The 21,965-nt window shown below is 48.9% G+C and overlaps 1 protein-coding gene across 2 annotated transcripts; it reads left to right on the top strand.

Annotated features, from left to right (window-relative positions):
* The first annotated feature begins 127 nt into the window (after nucleotides 1-127).
* Nucleotides 128-15,982, top strand: NCF1 (neutrophil cytosolic factor 1). Of its 2 annotated transcripts, none has more exons than XM_029221418.1 (11): nucleotides 128-1,122; nucleotides 5,470-5,550; nucleotides 8,240-8,315; nucleotides 8,467-8,632; nucleotides 9,672-9,727; nucleotides 11,142-11,264; nucleotides 11,767-11,874; nucleotides 12,722-12,839; nucleotides 14,129-14,233; nucleotides 14,806-14,951; nucleotides 15,103-15,375. In XM_029221418.1, the coding sequence occupies exons 1-11, from the start codon at nucleotides 877-879 to the stop codon at nucleotides 15,228-15,230; spliced, it is 1,353 nt and encodes a 450-aa protein (XP_029077251.1). In that variant the 5' UTR covers nucleotides 128-876; the 3' UTR covers nucleotides 15,231-15,375. The 2 variants fall into 2 exon arrangements, with proteins under 2 accessions (XP_029077251.1, XP_029077252.1); XM_029221419.1 differs by having other exon boundaries at nucleotides 136-1,122; nucleotides 15,106-15,982.
* The last annotated feature ends 5,983 nt before the right edge of the window (nucleotides 15,983-21,965 follow it).

Raw genomic sequence — 21,965 nt, 5'->3', positions numbered from 1 at the left:
TGGGTGACCTTGAACCAGCTCTATAACCTCTGAGCCCCCCAGGCTCCCCATCTACCTGGCCAAGCACCCCAGGCTTTAGTGAGAGAGGCCCCAGCCTCTCCCCCAGCAAGCTGCTGTCCTCCTCACCCCTCCGTCCCAAATCCCCTTCTCCCCCTTCTCAGCAGAGCTGGGAGTCCCCTTTCACTCAGGAGGAATCCACATCTGCTCTGAGCGGCCATTCTTTGATCAGGATTTGAACGCGGTTCTCACTCAGTCTGCCCCGCTGCCCGTGCCCTCAGCCACAGTCACGCGGGATGTACACCTGAGGCTTGCACACGCTCCCCTGGAGGATTCATTCCATCAATCACTTCGTGAGTGATGCAGCTACTATCCGAATACTTACAGAGGGCCCACTGTGTGCCAGGCACCAGCTCTAGGGGTTGGGGCCAGAGCCCTTGTCAAAACAGGCCAAACCCTTCTCTCATGGGGCTCACATTCTGGTAGGGAAAGACACTGTAAAAATAAAAATGTGATGAGTGATCTGGAAAAAAAAAAAAAAAAAAAGCAGGAAAGGGGGGTGGGGTCCGCATGAAGTTTTGCTATTTTATGTGAAGTTTATATATATCAAGGAAGGCCTCTCAGAGGAGGTGCCCTTTGAGCAGAAACCTGTAGAAGATGAGGGTGGGAGTTACAAGTGTGTGGGAGACGGGCCAGGTGGAACGGCTTGTGCAAAAGCCCTGAGATGAGAGCACCTGGAACAGAGGGGCCAGCGTGGCTGGCTCAGAGGAGCCAGGAGGAGAGAGCTGGGAGTCAGGCAACCCTCCTGCGGGGCCCTGTGGGCCACGGAGGGGACAATGACGGGCGTGTCCCCGCACAACTGCGTGCGTGAGGCCACCCATGTCCGCACCACGGGAACCCGAGGAAGCCCAGAAACTGAAAGAAGAAGCAAAGCCCTATCTGCACGCTCCCTGCCCCCTCCTAACCCGCGACAGAGGCGACTTCCTTTTTCCAGCCTATTTAAGTCTCAGCCCGCAGCGCCCCGGAGAAGAGGGGGCCGCACGGAACCCAGCCATGGGGGACCCCTTCATTCGCCACATCGCCCTTCTGGGCTTCGAGAAGCGCTACGCCCCCAGCCAGCACTACGTGAGTACCGGCCTGAGGCGCCCTGCGCGTGGGGACAGGACTGGCGGGGCGCAGGTGCCAGTCCCCGCGCAGCCCCGGGACTCCCGGCCCGAGACGCGGGCGGCCGAGGGCTGAGGGGGCGGGGCCGCGGCCAAGGCTCCCCGGCTCTGGGCCTCAGGCCGCCCGCCGGGGCCGCAGTCAATGTGCGCCCTTCAAAAGGTGCGCGCCGCCACCCGGGCCCTCGGTGCGAGGACAGCGGCTTGGCCCCCGGCCCCCGCCCGCCCACCCCACGCCCTGCTTCCCGCCCCAGCCCAGCGTCCCCTCTCCGCGCCCGGCAAGTGTCCCCGCGGCCCCTCTGGGAAGGGTCCTCGGGAGAGCGCCCTGGTGGCGATCAGTTACATTAGAGTCGTGACCCCTCCTGTAGGGTGACACCACCACAGGGACCAGAGGAGTCCCCCCTCCTGCCCTGGGGGAGCTGGAGGAGTGCAGGCCCAGACATGGCCATCCCATCACGGGGTCCCCAAACCCAGAGGAAGGCCAGGGAGGGATCCAATTAGTAAATTGGCGCTTGTAGTGTATGTGCCAAGACCCTGCTTTTTTAACTTTTAATTTTGAAATAATTTCAAATTTACAGAAATGTCCCCCAAAATACCAATAACTCCAATATTCCTTCACCCACATTTCCTCTCTCCTCTCACTCTCTGTCTCTCCCCCTCCATCTCTTTGTCCCTCCTGCTTTCTCTCTCTCTGAATATACATTTTCTGAATCATTTGAGAGTTATTTGGAGACACTGTGTTTCTTTACCTCTAAGTATTTATTACAGGTGTGTATTTCTTAAAATCAAGGACGTTCTTTTACATAACCAAAGGTGTCAAAATGAGGAAATTAACACTGATAAAACACTGTTATGCAACCCACAGACTTTGTTCGGATTTTACCAATTGTCCTCTTGTCCCTCCGTAGGAAAATTTTTTCAGGTCAAGCATCCAATCCAAGATCACACAAATTAAAACAAACGAACAAAAACTATCCAGGATCACCTGTTGCATCTGAGTCGTCATGTCTCTTTGGCGTCTTTAAATCCAGATCAGTCTTAATCGGTCTTTGTCCTTCTCAACTTTGACTTTTTGAAGAGATGGGGCCAGTTATTTTGCAGAACACCCCTCGATTCGGGTGTGTCTGATACTTTGTTAGATCTTAGTAATGCAGGAACACCCCAGAAGTACTGATACGTTCTTTTCATTGATCGTATCAGGTGGCAGGTGATTTTGATTTGTTCCTTTATTGGTGATGTTAACTTTGATCACTGAGTCCTGGACGTGTCCTCCAAGTTTCTCTGCTGTAAAGTTACTCTTTTCCCCTTTGTAATTAATAACTAAACTATGGGGAGGTTATGTAAAGCTATGTGAATATCCTGTACCTTATAGTATCTGTATGACTCTTGCCTGAATCACATTACTATAATGATTGCCAAATAATGATTTTTAAACTCTCTTGGTCCTTCTGCATTTATTAGTTAACATTTTCCTGTGTCTTCCCTTCTTCCTTATTTATGTCAGTATGGATCCATGGATTCCTGTTTTATTCAGTGAGTTATAATCCAATACCATCATTACTTATTTTGATGCTCAGAATGTCCCAGATTTGGTGACTGGAGCTCCTTCAGGCTGGCTTCTGTACTTTTTTTTTTTTTTTTTTTTAATATATCCTGTCATTCTTTTTTCTTGCGGCGGGGGCAGTGGGGGACAGGGTGCCTGGGTACATTCTTATGGCACAAAGTGGGCCAGCTTAACTTGGACTTTCCCAGCCCTAGTCCTGGACTCAACCATTTCACTAAAGAGCCCTGGTTCTTTTTAGTGGGAGTGATATTAGAACCCAAGATCTGGAAGCTGGGTGTGCTCATTGCCACCAAGGTGTCATGGCTCATGACTGCCTTTCCAGTGGACAGACTGGAGGAAATAGCTATTTCATATCATCCTTGCTTCTCACCACTTTACGTTTGTAGCTCCTTTTTCTCACTGCAGGAACCCTGGCTCCCAACGAGATCAGTATATACACTCTTCTGCTCAATTCTAAAACACACATAAACTTGTTTCAGAATAATTACACCCACGCCACTATTAACAAGAAACCTACTAACCTATTAAGTCAAATTGAAGTTTTCTTTGCAGTTCTTCTGAAAGTGCTGCAACTAAAAGCTATTTGGATTCTTTTCCATTTTCCTTTAATCTTTAGGTTATTACCCATTTTATATATAGTTAAGTTCATTTGTTTCTGTCTGTTTCCAACTTTAAAGTTAAAAAAATCCTTGTTGATTTAATTTTACTTCTAAATATGTAAAATATTAGCAAGTTCACCCATTTAAAGTGCACTATGGCTTTGGGTATATTTAAAGTTCTTCAACTATCACAACCATCTAATTTTTTAGAACATTTTTATCATCCCCGTTGGTAGCTATTCTTTTTATCCCCCAAGATTTTATTCTGAGAAACTTCAAATATACAGCAAAGTTGAAAAAAATTTCACAGCAAAACAAAACCAAACAAAAAACCCAACCAGGGACCTCCCTGGTGGTGCAGTAGTTAAGAATGTGCCTGCCAACGCAGGGGACACAGGTTCAAGCCCTGGTCCTGGAAGATCCCACATGCTGCAGAGCAACTAAGCCTGTGCACCACAACTAACTGAGCCTGCCCTCTAGAGCCCACAAGCCACAACTACTGAGCCCGTGTACTGCAACTACTGAAGCGTCTAGAGCCCATGCTCCGCAACAAGAGAAGCCACCACAATGAGAAGCCTGTGCACTGCAACGAAGAGTAGCCCCCATGCGCCACAACTAGAGGAAAACCTGTGCACAGCAACGAAGACTCAACGCAGCCAAAAATAAGTAATTAATTAAAAAAAAACAACAAAAAACCAAACCCAACCAGACATATGCTTACTATCTTGATTATACCATTAACATTTCCTATAGTACTTGCTTTATCATGTATGCATCCATCCATCCATCCACCCATCAATCTATCTTATTTTTGGTGCATTTCAAGGCAAATTACAAACATCAGTACACTGTCCTAAACGTTGGGTTGGCCAAAAAGTTCATTCCGGTTTTTTCTTAAGACCTTACAGAAAAACCCGAACGAACTTTTTGGCCAACCCAGTACTTCAGCAAGCATGCGTATCACAACTAGAGTTCAGTATTTTTCTGTAGTTTTTTTTCTCTTTTGATGGAAAATTTATGTAAAATGAAACCCACAAATCTCAGAGATACATTTGCTGAGATCTGACAGTACATCTCCCTACGTAACCCAAACTCTCATCAAGACGTAGACCGTAAAAAATAAAAAATAATAAAAAGAAAAAGATGTAGACCGTGACCATCACCCCATCTCACACCCCAGTCATTCCTCCCCATCCCCAGGTTTCTTCCACCTTAATTTAGTTGTGCTTGCTCTAGAATGTCATAGATATGGAATCATGTAGCCTTTCGCACCTGGCTTATTTCACTCAGCATAATTTAGTGATTTTGAGATTCATCCGCATGATTGCACACATCAGTAATTTGTTCTTTTTTGCGGCCGAGTGGTATTCTCCTAACTACTTTTGCAGGCCTATTTTTCCTTCCTGAGGTTTTTTGTTTTGTTTTGTTCTTGTTTGTTTTTAAATAATGGCTTTTTTGAGATATAATTCCCATGCCATACGATTGACCTACGTGAATTGTACATTTCAGTGGTTTTTAGGATATTCACAGAGTTGCACAACCATCACTACAATTGATTTTAGAAGATTTTCTTCATCACCCATACCCGTTAGCAGTCAAACCTCAGCCCCCTTACCCCCGGCCCCGCCCAGCCCCTGGCAACCACTAATCTACTTTCTGTCTCAATAGATTTGTCTCTTTTGGACATTTTGTGTGTGTGTGTGTGTGGCCACGTGCGTGGCTTGTGGGATCTCAGTTTTCCGACCAGGGACTGAACCTCGGACCTTGGCAGTGAAAGTGCAGAGTCCCGACCACTGAACCACCAGGGAGCTCCCTGGACATTTCATAGAAATGGAACCATACAACAGCTGACTGAGTTCTTGTGTTGTCTGAGGTCAGCCCTTTCTGTATCTTACCTTCTGTTAACTCTCATACCAGCCTTAGTAGTGAGGTCCTACTTTTACCTCCAGTTTACAGATGAATTTGAGTTAATTTGAGAGAAGTCATCCCTCTTGCCCTGGGGACCATGAACTTGGTGCTCTTTCTGTGGCCCAGGTTACCCCAAAGAGCATTCTCCCTCCCACCCCCAGTCCTGTGGGCTTCCACCATGGGGTGGGGGGCTGCCCAGGTGCATGGCTGAACGAGATGCCCCACCTCTACCGCCCCCCAGGTCTACATGTTCCTGGTGAAATGGCAGGACCTGTCTGAGAAGGTGGTCTACCGGCGTTTCACTGAGATCTACGAATTCCATGTGAGTGCCCTGTGTTGGGGGTCCAGGGAGGGGATGCCACACCCAGTCCCAGCTCTGCCCTTTGGGGAGGGGAGCGGCCTAGGTGCTGACCAGGAGCTGAGGAACCCAGAGTCCCCCCGTCCCCTCCCAGCCCACAGATAAGGGGGCATTATTTTTTTTTAACTTTAAAAAGCACTAAAGCAATTTTTATTTTGGTGAAATATACATAACATACATTTACCACTTTACCCCTTTTAAGTGTACAAGCCAGTGGCATTAAGTACATTCACGGTGTCACACAGCCAACACCACCACCCATTTCTGAATATGTCTGTCTTCCCAAACCAAAACTCTGCACCCATTCCACAGGATCTCAAGGGGGCCGTCTCAAGGGCCCTGCTTGCTCTGTCCCTGCAGGGGACAGCCTGCCAGCGTCACCACCGCAGGTGTCATCCTAGGAGCTTGCTCTTTCACTCACCGTCGCTGGCCTGATGAGGACCCCTGGTGGATTAGAAGGAGGGCGGATAATCCTGACACCCAAGAAACCGGGTCCTCTTGCTTTGTGGGTGCCTGTTATCACCAAGGTTTACATGAGAGAATCCCCCAGGGTTCCCAACACCAGTGGCTGGTTGGACAAAATTGGGGGTGGTCATCGGGGGTCACAGTGCACACAGTGCTGGGTCCTGGTCTAAGACAGGGTCATATGGATGGAGGGGCCACAGAAGCCAGATGGGTTCCCCCAGGCCCCACTCCACACGCAGGGCCCTCCTTAACCAGGGAAGGGGCTTCAGGAAGCGTGCAGGTTCCTGCACTTCTCTTGTGTGAATTATTTAAAGTGAAATGCAAAGAAAACTGTAACCAGCCTTGTACACCCAGCACCTGGAGTCACAGCTGATATCACTGGGCCGTTTGCTATAAGGCGTTTTTTTTGTTTGTTTGTTTTAAAATTCATTTTATTTTTGGCTACGTTGGGCCTTCATTGCTTCGCGCAGGCTTTCTCTAGTTGTGGGAACGGGGTCTACTCTTCGTTGCGGTACGCAGGCTTCTCACTGAGGTGGCTTCTCTTGTTGCAGAGCACGGGCTCTAGGCACGTCAGCTCAGTAGTTGTGGCTCGAGGGCTCTAGAGCGCAGGCTCAGTAGCTGTGGCGCGTGGGCTTAGTTGCTTCGCGGCTTGTGGGATCTTCCCGGACCAGGGCTCGAATCCGTGTCCCCTGCATTGGCAGGCGGGTTCTTAACCACTGTGCCACCAGGGAAGCCCTAAGGTGTTTTTAAGATAAGGTGTTTTTAAGATAAAGGAGATAAAACATTACAAAAGCAGTGGAAGTCGCCCTTCATCTCATATCCCATCCCAGCTCCTACCCTGGGTGGCCGCACACACACACGCACAGCACAGAAACAACATGCAGTAGTGTGGAGCCTGCATTTTCTGTAGTGCATATAAATGCCATCAGTGTGCTTTTTGCCTCTTTCTCAATCTTATTACTGTCACTAGGTTACTTTTTTTTTGCTGTACGCGGGCTTCTCACTGTTGTGGCCCCGCCCGCTGTGGAGCACAGGGGCCCAGCCGCTCTGCTGCATGTGGGATCTTCCCGGACCAGGGCACGAACCCGTGTCCCTTGCATCGGCAGGCGGACTCTCTACCACTGCGCCACCAGGGAAGCCCACTAGGTTACATTTTTTGAGACTAGTCCATGCTGATGCTTTGTGGGGCTTCATATCACCTCTTTAAACTGTTCTGGGTTATTCCATTGTAGGATTAGCTTCTTTTATTAATTGGTCGACTCATTCATTCATCCAACCACTATTTATTGAGCACCAACTAAGTACCAGGCACTTTCTACTTAGTGAGAAGGAAATGCTGCTGAAAGGCATAAAAGACAGATGCAAATCCTTGCCCACCCTAGTAGACCTTATGTTCTAGTGGAGGAGTCAGGATAACAGACAAACAAAAAAATAAGTAACTTATATAGTATGTTAGATGGTCCTTAGAATTACAGAGAAAAATAAAGCAGGGAGGGGAGGTGGGAAGGGTGGGACAAGGAAGGACAATTGTCAGGGAGGTGGCCTCACTGAAGTGGGAGATATCTCCTTGAAGAAGGAGAAAGAGAGAGAGAGAGTGACCTATGGATCTGTGTGGGGGAAGAATGGGAATCGCATGTGCAAAGGCCCTGGGGCAGGAGTGGGCCTGGAGCATTCAAGGGTGGCTGGAGCAGAGTGAACAACGGGAGAGTGGGGCAGGAGAGGTGAGCAAGGCAGGCAGAGGCAGGTCACATGGTGCCTTGTAGACCAATGCGGAGCCTTTGGCTTCCATTCTGAGTGAGCTGAGAGGCAGGGAGCGTTCTGAGCAGAGGAGGGACAGGATGCAACTTAGGTTTTCAGAGGATCCCTCTGGATGCTGGATTGAGGACAGACAAGGGAGGGGGAGGGGTGAGTGACCTAAGAAGGTTATAATAACCAGACCCGGTGGAAGCTCAGACCAGGGTGGTGGCAGCAAGTGTAGTGAGAAGAATCAGATTCTGAATAGATTTGGGGAGCAGAACCGAAAGAATTTGCTGATGGATTGGATGTGAGGTGGAAGAGAAAGAAGAATCCAGGATGCCACCAGGAGCTTCTAGCCTGAGCAATTGGAAGGGTATTTAGGTCATGTCCAATTTTGTGTTTTACAGTGCTGTAATAAAACAGATTCCTTCACATCTGCTTTTCTGTCTAGAAAATCTTAAAGGAGATGTTTCCTATCGAGGCAGGGGACATCAACCCAGAGAACAGGATCATCCCCCACCTGCCAGGTGAGGAGCAGGCCTGAGTCACCTGGGCAGGCTCACCTGTCCCAGCTCCCCTCACCTGCCCTCTGATTGCCCCCTCCACTCCCACCCTCTCCGGACTTGACGTTTCGAGTGTGCTCACTGGTCCTCTGGTGCCCCTCCCTGGTCCGCCCAGCCCCGCGGTGGTTTGACGGGCAGCGGGTGGCCGAGAGCCGCCAGGGCACCCTCACCGAGTACTGCAACTCGCTCATGAACCTGCCTGGCAAGATCTCCCGCTGCCCCCACCTCCTCAACTTCTTCAAGGTGCGCCCTGACGACCTCAAGCTCCCCACGGACAGCCAGTGAGTGGCGGGAGGAGGAAAGGTGGTGGTCAGACCCTTGCCTGGAGCGGGTGGGACTATCCCCATGTTACACAGGAGGAGCCTGAGGCTCAGAGAGGGGAAGTGACTTGCCCAAAGTCACACAGCAGGGAAAGCCAAGGAGGCAGGATTCCAACTCTGGACACCCCCAGCATCCCTGCCAAGTTTCTACCTGGACCCGACCCCTCTGAGCCTCAAGGTGCTGGGGGTCGGGGGGAGGCACTGTGGGCTGGGGGTCTAAGGTCCTAAGTCCTTGTCCTGACTCTGAGACTGCCTGGCCGTGGGACATGGAGCCTTCTGAAGGCAGCTTCCCCTTCTGTGACCGGGTGGTGAGGGCCAGATGCAGTAGTGGGTGCTGGGGAGAGTTGCTTACAAACTGTGAAGTGTGGAGCCCCCGAGAGGATGTGGGGGGCCGGTGGCCTCTGTTCCTTCCTGAGCCTGTCTCAGGCCCCTGCCTATCCTTTGTCACCTCATTCTCTGCCTGCCCTCGCCCCAGGGATCTCCTGTGCTCAGGGCCCTGCGTGGACAGCATCGGAGATGCTGATGAGATCTCGCGGGAATGTGCTGCGGAAGGTCCTTCTCTCTGTCCCCCTCTGGTACTGAGTGCTGGGGGAGGCCTGGAGGACAGGGCTGCCGTAGAGACAGCAGGGCTCCAGCCAGTGCTTCTGGACCCTTGATCACATCCCCGGTCCTGGGCAGGGCAGTTCCCATTGGCCCTGGGGTTGGGGGCGCCCACTCCTGTTGGCTTCCCTCTCGAGGCTCCAGCAGAAGGGAGCTGGCCCACGAGCCTTCTCCTTTGGGTCTGCAGGAGGCTGGGTCCCCTCCTCGGGCTGGCTGAGCAGAGCCTGTCCTCCTCAAAGCCCTGTCCTTCTAGTCCAGTTGCTACCTTCTCTCTGCGGCGGCCCCCATTTCCCACGTTCCTTCTGGGAACTTTCTTGGCAAGTTCTTCTGGAGGTCTGCCCGGAGCATGCTGTTCTCCAGGGGAAGCTGAGCGTCTGACCCAGACTGTCCTCTGATGCAGGGTGAAAAAGCCAGAGACATACCTGATGCCCAGAGATGGCAAGAGCAACGCTGCAGGTGAGAGGCCGGGGCCAGCCAAGTGAGGGTCACCCTAAGGGACTGCTGACACCATCAGGGACCCTGAGCTCGGTGTGTGCAGGGAAAAGAGCAGGAGGCGAGAGCAGCTGTGAAGGGTCTTGGTGGCTGCACTGAAGTGTTGGGGTCTTTGAGGGTCACTGGTCAGTGAAGGGAGCTCACCTCCATGGCTGCAGCGCCCAGCACAGACCCTGGCTCCCAACAGCCTAGAGGATGTTCTGGCTGAATGAATGAACAGATTTAGGGGCAAAAGTGGCCTTTAGGGGTGACTCAGGGGCATGACAGTATCTAGTCTTTATTGCACGATAATTGTTAATAACATTACCTAACATTTATCGAGCACGTACCCTGTGCCAGGCGCTATTTTAAATGTTTTCCATGTATTAACTCATGTAACCATCTCTATAATAGTATGAAATAGGTACAACTGTGCTATTATCCCCATTTTGCAACTGGACAACACTGAGGCTTGATTTAAGTTGAGATTCTTGACAAGGGACACACAGCTACTAAATGTGGAGCACGATTTCAGCCAGTCGGTGGGACACACAGTCAAGTACTCTGGGCTACTCAAAGTGTGGTCCAGTGACCAGCAGTGTCTTAGGTCAGGCTGCTATAACAAAGTGTCATAGAGTGGGTGGCTTAAATAGAAGAAATGAATTTTCTCATAGTTCTGGAGGCTGGAAGGCTGAGATCAAGTTGTGGGCAGGTTTGGGTTCAGCTGAGGCCTCTCTCCTTGGCTTGCAGACGGCTGCCTTGTTGCTTTGTCCTCACATGGCCTTTCCTCTGTGCATGCAACTCCCTGGTGTCTTTTCCTCTTCCTATAAGGACACCAGTCCTATTGGATCAGGGTCCCACCCTTATGACCTCATTTAACCTTAATCACCTCCTTGAAGGTTTTATCTCCAAATACACTCAGATTCTAAGGTACTGGGGGTTAGGGCTTCAACATATGAATTTGGGGGTGGGGGGACACAATTCAGCCCATAACAGGCAGCAGCAGTACTGCCTGGGGGCTGGTTAGACATGTAGCCTCTCAGGTCCCACCAGAGGCCTATGGAATCAGCACCTATGTTTCAGCAAGATCCCTGGGTGATTTGTGTGCACCTTGAAGTTGAGAAGGGCTGCTTGCTAACCACATCAACTGAGAAAGAGACCGTGTGTAAAGTGTGTGACCAGTGTCTGGAACACACTAGGTGCTCAATAAGTGCAGGGCTGCGAAGACTAGCTTGTCTTTGCTGCTTTCCAGTATACAGGGTGCGTCTACCCCTGGCCTGTCTGGAGCTGGGTGGGATGGGATGCCAGTGCCTGTTCAGGTGGCCTACACAGGGCCCACAGGGGAGAGCCAGGACGAGGCGCCCACAATGTCCACTCACCCTGCCCTCCCTCTACCCAGACATCACGGGCCCCATCATCCTGCAGACGTACCGCGCCATCGCTGACTATGAGAAGAGCTCAGGCTCCGAGATGGCTCTGGCCACAGGCGACGTGGTGGATGTCGTGGAGAAGAGCCAGAGTGGTCAGCCTCCCCGCCCTGCCTGGACCGCCCTCCCCTGGCGCCTGGGCCCATGGCTACAGGACCCCACCAAGGCTCTGTCCCCCAGGCAGCCCCAGGCCTCCTCCCCGCCTGGCCCACCGGGGGGCTCTGGCTCCTTCAGGGGCCCTGACTGTTCTCCCCACACTGTGGGTCACCCTCTCTCTGAGAGTGTGCCCCAGGGCAGCTCTGGGGATCTGCACACATTCTGGGCTGTGACTGTGCATCTCTGGGGGTTATATCCGGGTGGACATGTGAACTTCTCACCATGTGTGTGATGTGGGTTCTGAGCTGTAGTTCTGTGACCCTGTGGGTACTGGTGTGTGTGATTTTGGTGTAGAGTGTGGTGAAGGTGACATTTCTGGATCTGAGTGTTGGACGCCTGTGTGTCTGTGTCTGAGTGCCCTCACCCACCCCTACCCCCCACCGATGGCTGAGGGAGGCTCCCAGGCCCGCCCAGACCTACCGCCCCGTATCCCTGGCACAGGCTGGTGGTTCTGCCAAATGAAGACAAAGCGCGGCTGGGTCCCGGCGTCCTACTTGGAGCCCCTGGACAGTCCAGATGAGGCAGAAGACCCAGAACCCAACTATGCAGGTGCCCCTCCCCTCCTCGGCCTCAGGGGTGGGAGAGAGGGGCAGGATTGAAGAACCAGAAGTGACTGCTTTGGGGTCAGACATGACTGTTGGCTGGGCAGGAGGGGAGGCAGGGCTGAGACCCTAGGTTGGGTCTAGGTGGGGTAGGAGGTGGTGCCCTTGGTCAGGACAGGGGGAACCAGGAGGTAGAATAGAGGTGAGGGGGATAAGGTCAGCCTGGGACACCGCGTGGCTGCCAGCCTGGGGCCGGGTCCAGTGGGAAGCTGCATGATGAGCCAAACTGAGGCTCAGGAAGGAGGGCTGCCTGGAGGTGGGGGCATTATGGCTGACTAGAATGGAAAAACTGGCAGCCCCTGGGCTGGATGGGTCCCACGTGGGGTTTGAAAAAATTTAGTATTGGTTGCCCGTATTTTGCAATAGAAAGATCTTACAATTTTATATGGATTTATGACTCCTCTTTAAAAATTGGGAAAGGCGTGTGTATTGGGCCTGCAGCCCCACATGCCAATAGTGGACTGGAGTTGAGTAGCTCAGGTGCCACTGGATGGGTGCTCTACCTCTGCACTTTCTGCCTAGCCACTCCTCGTGTGCAGGTGCCTGGCCAGGTCTCTGCAGTCATGGGTGCTCCTGGCCTCTGGTGTGGGTGATTGTGGGTAGGAGCGGGCGAGCTCCCCTGGGTAGAGTAGGCAGAGGGCACAAGTCCAGAGTGTCTCCACGAGGAGGGGGGAGGGCTGGAGGAGAGAGGTCCTGGGCTCCAGCTGGAGGAAGCCCCAGGCCCAGAGAGGAGGGGCGGGGTGGTGAGCCCCGTGCGGGGGGGGGGCTTCACACTCTGCCCCTCCCCTCTCCAGGTGAGCCCTACATCACCATCAAAGCCTACACTGCCCTATTGGAGGATGAGATATCTTTGGAGCAGGGCGAAACCATCGAGGTCATTCATAAGCTCCTGGATGGCTGGTGGGTCATCAGGTAGGAGAGCTGTGCCCTCCCTCCCACTGCACCTGCCCTGAGAGTTAGCCTGGCCTGGGGTTGGGCCTGCGTAGGCTCAGTGCCAACTTGACTGTGTGACTCTGGGAAGGCCACTGCCTCTCTCTGGGCTGTTTCCATTTTGGAAGCAGACTCGTGATAATCCCAGCCTGCCCGTGTCTCAGGGTTCAGTGTCCTTGTCTGAGTGGGAACGCCTTTCCTTTGTGACTTGGGGTCACATCCCCTGACCAGTCCATCTATTCATTCTCCAGCAACACAATTAATTGTATTAATTATTATATTTGATAGCTGCTAGAGCAGACCCTGTCATCCCTTTTCCTTTTAAAATCCTTCATTGCAATTTCCATCTGTTTATTCCTCCAAGTGAACGTAGGAATACTAACTTGTTTTTCTGGTTCTGGGGAAAGCAGAATCCCAGGGTCTTGCACACGATTTCAGAGCCCTGAGTCACAGGGCCCATCCGTGACCCCAGTGAGCTTGTGGCCACAACACCCCCCCATCAGCGTGGCCCTTGGCTGGGGACTTTGAGGCAGGATTTCTCAACCTTTTATTTTTTTAAATTTTATTGGCATATAGTTGCTTTACAGTGTTGTGTTCGTTTCTGCTGTACAGCAAAGTGAATTAGTTTTTTGACCCAAACTCAGTTAACCCCCATTATGCACCCCTGAGACAATGTTTGTGAGTCTCCCACCAGCCAAGAAGCATCAGAGTTTTACAGAGTGAGGTTTGTATTATGCAAAGGCTGTTGTTTTTTTTTACTACCAAATGTAGTAGTGAGAATGGAAAGAAAAATCTTCTCAACAAATGGTGCTGGAACAACTGGATATCCCTATGGGGGGAAAAAAATGAACCTAGATCCCTGCCTCACACCATACACCTTTATTTGGAACATTTCACAGATTTTACCAAGCACAAAACCCAAAACTAAAAAGCTTTTGGAAGGAAGCATAAGGGAACTTGGTGACCTGGAGGTACGCAGAAGTTTCTTAGGACACAGAAGGCAATCACCATAAAAGATAAAACTGACAAATACAATATTGCAGATGTTTTTGTAGCAAACACCTGTCCCTGGGGAGATGGATCTGCTAACTTCCTCCCCCTCTCAGTGTCACAACTGGGAAGGCCTGTGTGGCATTGATGAGGAAACTGAGGCACACAGGTGCAGGGTCTGGTGTTGGCTGCCGTGTTTGCCACCTCCCAGCTGCCTTGACCCCATGTCTGAGGCCCCGCCCCTGCAGCTGCTCAGGCCTCAAGGGCTGCCTCTGTTGCAGGAAAGAAGATGTCACAGGTTACTTCCCATCCATGTACCTGCAACAGGCAGGGCAGGACACAGACCAGGCCCAAAGCCGGATCAAGAGGGGAGCACCGCCCCGCAGGTGAGCAAGAGCCCCCGGGGCAGGGGGGGTGGGCTGGGCGGGGCTGAGGAGGGTATACCACGGCTTCCGTCTGTCTGTCCAGGCCCTGGATAGGCAGTGCTGGGGCAGGGGAGATGGTGCAGGGGCGCTCAGCCTGGCGGGGTAGGCAGCACCCTCACTGGATGGAGGCCCCCTCCCACACTCTGGGGCTGGCACGGGGGCGGTGGGAAAGCAGAGGTGTGAGATGGTGTGGAGATGGCGGCTCCGATGCCTAGAGTCCTCGGGATGGCCCGTGAGGGCTGCGGCAGTTCGGAGGGCTTTCCTGGGGAGGGGGTAGGCTGGAGGCTGGTGAGGGGTGTGGGAAATGGGCCTGGGCTCTGAGTCAGGGCAGGGGTCCGCGTCGGTGAGGGACAGTCGCCTTCATGCCCCGCCCAGGCTGTGCTGGACCCCCCCACCCCGCCTCCTTCCCACTCTCAACCTCCCCGGGCTAGTCTTTGGACTCCAGGGGTGGCCATGAGAGTCCCCTCGGGCAGGGACGCGGGAAGGGCAGGGACGTGGGGCGCTGACCAAAGCCCCTGTCCTGCTGTGCCCAGGTCGTCCATCCGCAACGCGCACAGCATCCACCAACGGTCACGGAAGCGCCTCAGCCAGGACACCTATCGGCGCAACAGTGTTCGTTTTTTGCAGCAGCGCCCCCGCGGGGCGCGGCCGGGGCCCCGGAGCCCAGGGAGCGCACTGAGTGAGTGAGGGCGGGGGCCTGGGGGCAGGGCCTGAGTCTGGGGGCGGGCCCCGGGGCGGGCCGGAGGTGAGGAGGGATGTGGCCAGCATCTAGGGTGATGAGAGGCGGGGCCGAGCAGGCGGGGCGGGCCTCAGCTGGCGCTGTCCTCCAGCAGAGGAGGAATCGCTCAAGACCGAGCGCCCCAAGCCGCAGCCAGCCGTGCCCCCGAGGCCCAGCGCAGACCTCATCCTGCACCGCTGCAGCGAGAGCACCAAGCGGAAGCTGGCCTCCGCCGTCTGAGGCCGCCCCCACATGACGCTCTTCCCACCTCCAGCCCCTATCCCTGTATATACATGTATAGAGCCTGAGGTTTGGCGGCAGACGGCAGCCCTTGGCCCCGCCCCACCTAGCTATCCGCCACCCTTAATAAATGTTGCTTGGAGTGGACTGATGGTTTGCAAAGTCTTGCTGCGGGCTGGGCAACACCCTTGGTATTTCTAGAAATAGGACTGAAGGCTGTGAGCTCTATTGGGGGAAGGTGCAAGAACTGAGGTCCGGTTGCATACTTTACTGGCCTTGCCCAAGACCAAGTTTGCACAAGGCCAAGTGCAAGAGGAAACCCCAGTCCCCTCTGACTGTTTGTCTGACAGACTGCCTACTTGAACTCTGGCCTCACTGCAGAAGAGTTCTGAAGAAGAGTAGACACAGTGCATAGTTGGGAGGGGAGGTGAGCCAGGGCCCTAGGTGACCTTGTGTGTGCACCCTGATTACCCAAAAAAATGTAATTTAGGTATAGGGAGACACACCTTAGATGTAAGGACATAACAAAGTGAAAGTGAAGGGATGGAAAAAGATACTTCATGCAAATGGAAACCGAAAGACAGCTGGAGTAGCTATACTTAGATAGAACAAAGACTGTAATAAGAGACATTGGCACTACATAACAGTAAAGGGGTCAATCAAATAAGAGGGTATAACATTCGCAAATATTTATGCACCCAACATAGGAGCACTAACATATAAAAAGCAAATATTTACAGACCTAAAGGGAGGAATAGACAGCAATACAATAATAGTAGGGGACTTTAATACCTCATTTACATCAATGGATAGGTCATCCAGACAGAAAATCAATAAGGATTTTCCAAGATAAATCATATGTTAGGCCATAAAACAAATTTAAGAGGACTGAAGTTATATCAAGCATATTTTTTCTAGCCACGACGGTATGAAACTAGAAATTAATTACATGAAGAAAAGTGGAAGACTCACAAACATGTGGAGATTAAACAAGTTATGAACAACCAGTGGGTCAAAGAAGAAATCAAAAAGAGAAACAACAACAAAATACCTTGAGAAAAATGAAAATGGAAATGTAACATACCAAAATTTATGAGATGTAGTAAAAACAGTTCTAAGAGGGAAGTTCATAGCAATAAATGCTTACCTCAAGAAACAAGAAAAGTCTCAAACAACCTAACTCAACACCCCAAGGAACTAGAAAAAGAAGAACTAATGAAGCCCAAAGTTGGTAGAAGGAAGGAAGGAACAAAAATTAGAGCAGAAATAAATGAAATAAAGACTGAAAAGAATAGAAAAGATCAGTGAAACTAAGAGCCGGTTCTTAGAAAAGATAAACAAAACTGACAAACTTTTAGCTGGACTCAGCAAGAAAAAAAGAGAGAGGACTCAAAATCAGAAATAAAAGAGGAGGTGTTACAACTGATACCAAAGAAATACAAAGGATCATAAATGACTACTGTGGGGACTTCCCTGGTGGCGTAGTGGTTAAGAATCTGCCTGCCAATGCAGGGGACATGGGTTCGAGCCCTGGTCTGGGAAGATCCCACATGCCGCGGAGCAACTAAGCCCACGAGCCACAGCTACTGAGCCCACACGCTGCAACTACTGAAGCCTGCGCGACTAGAGCCCATGCCGTGCAACAGGAGAAACCACCGCAATGAGAAGCCTGTGTACTGTAACGAAGAGTAGCCCCCCTCGCCGCAACTAGAGAAAGCACAGCAACGTGCAGCAACGAAGACCAAACACAGCCAAAATAAATATTTATTATTTTTTAAGTTTACTATTCTTGAAAAATCAAAATAAATAAATAAATAAATGACTACTGTGAACAATTATATGCCAAACTAGAAGAAATGGATAAATTGGACAACCAAGAAAAAAATGGATAAATTGCTAGAAACATACAACCTACAAAGACTGTGATGAAACAAAATCTGAATGGACCAATTATTAGCAAGGAGACTGAATCAGCAATAAAAAAGTCCCCCAAAACAAAAGTCCAGGACCAGATGACTTCACTGGTGAATTCTACCAAATATTCTTCTCAAATTCTTCTCAAACTCTTCCAAAAAATATGAGGGGAACTCTTTCATATTTTATGAGGCCAGCATTACCCTGATACCAAAACCAGACAAGGATGCCACAAAAAAAGAAATTGCAGGCCAGTATCCCTGATTACCATAGATGCAAAAATCTTCAAAAAAGTATTAGCAAACAGAATTCAACAATACCTTAAAAGGATAACACACCATGATCAAGTAGGATTTATTCCAGGCATGCAGTGATGGTTCAATGTTCACAAATCAGTCAATGATACACCACATTAACAAAACAAAGGATAAGAATCATATGATCATTTCAATAGATGCAGAAGAAGCATGTGACAAAATTCAACACCCATTTAGAATGAAAACACTCAAAGCAGGTATAGAGGGAACATACCTCAACATAGTAAAGGCCACATATGACAAGCTCATAACTAACATCACACTCAATGGTGAAAAGCTAAAAGCTTTTCCTGTAAGACCAGGAACAAGACAAGGTTGCACACTCTCACCAATTTTATTCAACATAGTATTGGAAGTCTTAGCCAGAGCAATCAGGGAAAAAAAACAACAACGAAATGAAAGACATCCAAATTAGAAAGGAAGAAGTAAAACTGTCACTATTTGCAGATGACATGATATATGTAGAAAACCCTAAAGACTCCATTAAAAACTCTTAGTACTAATAAACAACTTTAGTAAAGTTGGAGGATACAAAATCAACACAAACATCTGCTGCATTCCTTTATGCTTATAATGAACTATCAGAGTGAGAAACTGTCAGAAGACAATCCCATTAACAATTGAATCAAAAAGAATAAAACACCTAGGAATAAATTTAACCAAGGAGGTGAAAGACCTGCATATTGAAAACTATGAGACATTAATGAAAGAAAGTGAAGAAGACTCAAAAAATAGAAAGATATTCTGTGCTCATGGATTGTAAAAATTAATTTTGTTAAAATATCCATACTACCCAAAGCAATATACAGATTCAATGCAATCCCTATCAAAATTGAATGGTATTTTTCACAGAAATTTCACAGAAATAGTACAAACAATCCTAAAATTTGTATGGAACCACAAAAGACCCCAAATGGCCAAAGCAATCCTGAGAAAAAAAGAACAAAGCTTGAGGCATCACACACCCCAATTTCAAACTATGTTACAAAGCTATAGTAATTAAAACAGTATGGTATTGGCATTAAAACAGGTGCATAGATCAATGGAACAGAGTAGAGAACTCAGAAATAAACTCATGCATATATGGTCAATTAATTTACAACAAAGGAGCCAAGAATATGTAATGGGGACAGAACAGTCTTCAGTAAATACTGTCTGGGAAAATTGGACAGCCACATGCAAAGGAATGAAACCGGACCACTATCTTACACAATACACAAAAACTGATGACCAACTTAAGTGTAATACCTGAAAACATAAAGCTCCTAGAAGAAAACATAGACAGTAAACTACTGGTATAGGTCTTGGCGATGAGTTTTTGAATCTGCACCAAAAGCAAAAGCAACAAATGCAAAAATAAACAAGTGGGACTACATCAAACTAAAGGCTCCTGCACAGCAAAATAAACAATAAACAAAATGAAAAGGCAGCCTATAGAATGAGAGAAAATAACTGCAAATCATATATTTGATAAGGGGTTAATATCCAAAATACATGAAGAACTCATATAACTCAATATCAAAAACAAACAATCCAATTAAAAAATGGACAGAAGATCTGAATAGACATTTCTCCAAGGAAGACATACAGATGGCCAACAGGTACATGAAAAGACGCTGAACATCATTCATTCAGGGAAATACAAATAAAAACCACAATGACACAGCACCTCATACCTGTTAGAATGGCTATTATCAAAAAGACAAAAAAATAACCAGTGTTGGCAAGGATGTGGAGAAAAGGGAAGACTTGTGCACCGTTAGTGGGAATGTAAATTGGCTCAGCCACTATGGAAAACAGTATGAAGTTTCCTCAAAAAAATTAAAAATAGAACTATCATATGATCCAGTTATTCCATTAGAATCTGGGTATTATGAGAATAAAATGAAAACACTAAAGATAACTGCACCTTGATGTTCATTGCAGCATCATTTACGATAGCCAAGATATGGAAACAACTTAAGCGACCATCAATGGATGACCAGCTAAAGAAACTGTGGCATAAATACACAATGGAATATTATTCAACCATAAAAAATAATAAAATCTTGCCACTTGCAACAAAATGGATGAACTTTGAGGGCATTATGCTAAGTGAAATAAGTCAGACAGAGAAAGACAAATACTGTATTATCTCTCTTATATGTGGAGTCTAAAAGACAAAGAAAGAAACAAAAAACAACCAAGCTCTTGGATACGTTAAACAGATTGGTGGTTGCAATAAGTGGAGGGTGGGTGGGGGTGGAAGAAATGGGTGAATTGTTATTTACTTATTTCTTTATTTTAGTTTATATAAATTGAATAAACATTTTTTTTAACTGGCAAATATAAACAGGAGAGTATAATTGATCTCTCATTCCAGATTCAGTTGAAAATAGCCATCTTGGGGCCATTGCTAAGGCACAGAAAGGGCACAGAAATTTAGACGTCTACCCAGTTTTCACTCCCTGAGACATAGTGGGGGTCTTGGCTAATAGAGCTGTGAATATTCAGTGAAGGACAATAGTTTATCACACACACAAAGAATTATAATTTAGCTATAGGGAGGGGCGCCTCTGATTATTCACTGAGAGCCTGCCCAGTTAGGAAGTTGTACCAGAAAGCGATTATTCACCACCCACCCCAGCACTGCTGCTAGCCCATGGCCTCCAAGTCTTTGCTGGTGGGTCTGTCCCCAAATGCAAAGATACCATGATGCAAACAGGAGCTGCAAATCTCATAAAAGATGCAGCTTGTCTCGAAGGCCATGGGTAGCATGGAGAGCTTCTCTTCCTGTGTGGGAAGCAGCATATGAGGCTGGACAAATCTGGTCACTTAGAGATAAGAGGAAATGGGTTTCTCCCAGTCTTGGCTCAGTCATACGAGTGACCATGCTGGTCAAGCCACTTGGCCCAGCACACACTACAGGTAGAGAAGGAACCTGGGAACGCTGGGAGTTGAATCAAAGCAGAACAGCCCCATGAATGGTCCAGCCAACAGAAGGCAGCCCAGACTGAACGCTGAGGTCACCTCCCTGTTACCTGATGGGCTAACCACCCGGGAGCCACACGTGACAATGATGAGCGGGAGCTCTATGACAGATGCCTGCCAGGTCTCCACGTAAGCATGGTGGCTGCTTAGAAAAGGAAGAAGAACATGGACCTTGGAGTCACATGAACCTGGGTCTGAATCCTCTCCTGGCTGCGTGGCCTCAGGCAGGCCATTTAATCACTCTGAACCCCAGTTGCCTGTCTAAAAACGTGGGGGCCGGTCTTTCCCCGCAGGGTTTGCAGGACCACGCCCCTCGTGTTCAGAGCCAACGTCTGCTCGGGTACAGCAGAAGCTGGCCCCCCCCGACTTCCGCTGTGAACCAGTCCATCCTTCATTCACTTCCCAGGAAGTGAGCCTCTGAGCCAGCCAGACCCAGCTGGACCTGCAGTCTACCTCCCAAGGTCAGGAACTGCCCAGGTTGGGTCATTCCTGTGTCTGAGGACATACATCCAGGCCCCAGCTGGGGCTGGGTCCGCTGCCCAGGTGACCACCTAGAGGTTGGTCTCTCCCCCCGGCAGCTTCCCTTCATTTCTATCAATGCCTTTTCCTCCACTGCTTCCTGAATGGGTCATCAGGTAGGATCTTCAACCTTTTTGTACCCTCATCAGATTAATTCCTCCAAATCTGGAAAGTATTCACAATTTTGGGTCACTAATTCCAGCAACTAATAGATACTAAGAACACAGATATCTCTAAGTTTATGTCTATATCTGTATCTGCATCTATATGCTTTTTTTTGAGTTGATAAAGTTTTGTGACCTTGTGTGATTTTTTTTTGCGATTGAAGTATAGTTAATTTACAGTGTCATGTTAGTTTCAGGTGCATCTATATGTTTTTAAGTGACAACCCTCCAGAGGAAAAATTCTATAAAGGAAAGGACATTATTTGGTCAACTGACAAAACTGGAATATGAATGGTAAACCAGACAAAAGTATTGCATCAGTGTTCAATTTACTGGAGTTGGTAACTAAATCATGGCTATAGAAACCCTCTTCTTAGAAAATACTCCTTAAAGTATTTAGGGATAAATGAGGTAAGCAACTTTCCCTCAAATGGTTCAGAAAGAAACTATGCACATAAGTTTATATACATTATTACAGATAATCATACAGTCATTTATACACACAGGCAATGTTACACACACACACACACACACACACACACACACACACACACACACACACGGGAGACAGAGGGGGAGAGAAAGCAAACGAATGATAAAACGGGGTAAAATGTTAATAATATGAGAATCTGGCAAAAGGGCATTAACTGTTCTTCAGGCTGTTCATTTCTGCAACTTTTCTATACATTTGAAATGATTTCAAAATAAAGGTTAAAATAAAAAAAAAAGACAGCCCCCAAACCTCAACTTAGGCTTTGAAAACCTACGTTATTTGTTTTGGGATTTTCCATTTTAAGTCCTACCTTTCCAGGTTCGTGTGGAGGCAGGGACAGCTAAGGCAGAGACACCAC

Source organism: Monodon monoceros, unplaced genomic scaffold, assembly GCF_005190385.1.
Source record: "Monodon monoceros isolate NGI ecotype Baffin Bay Population unplaced genomic scaffold, NGI_Narwhal_1 Super_Scaffold_13, whole genome shotgun sequence".
NCBI lineage: Eukaryota > Metazoa > Chordata > Mammalia > Artiodactyla > Monodontidae > Monodon > Monodon monoceros.
The sequence above is the reverse complement of the archived record's forward strand: the minus strand, read 5'-3'. Positions and strand labels throughout refer to the sequence as shown.

Excerpts from the sequence above, each read along its gene's own strand:
- NCF1 (XM_029221418.1), top strand. The coding sequence starts at position 877 with ATGTCCGCACCACGGGAACCCGAGGAAGCCCAGAAACTGAAAGAAGAA. Across the intron at positions 1,123-5,469 it reads ACGCCCCCAGCCAGCACTAC|GTCTACATGTTCCTGGTGAA; the intron begins GTGAGTACCGGC and ends ACCGCCCCCCAG. Across the intron at positions 14,952-15,102 it reads GAGCCCAGGGAGCGCACTGA|CAGAGGAGGAATCGCTCAAG; the intron begins GTGAGTGAGGGC and ends GCTGTCCTCCAG.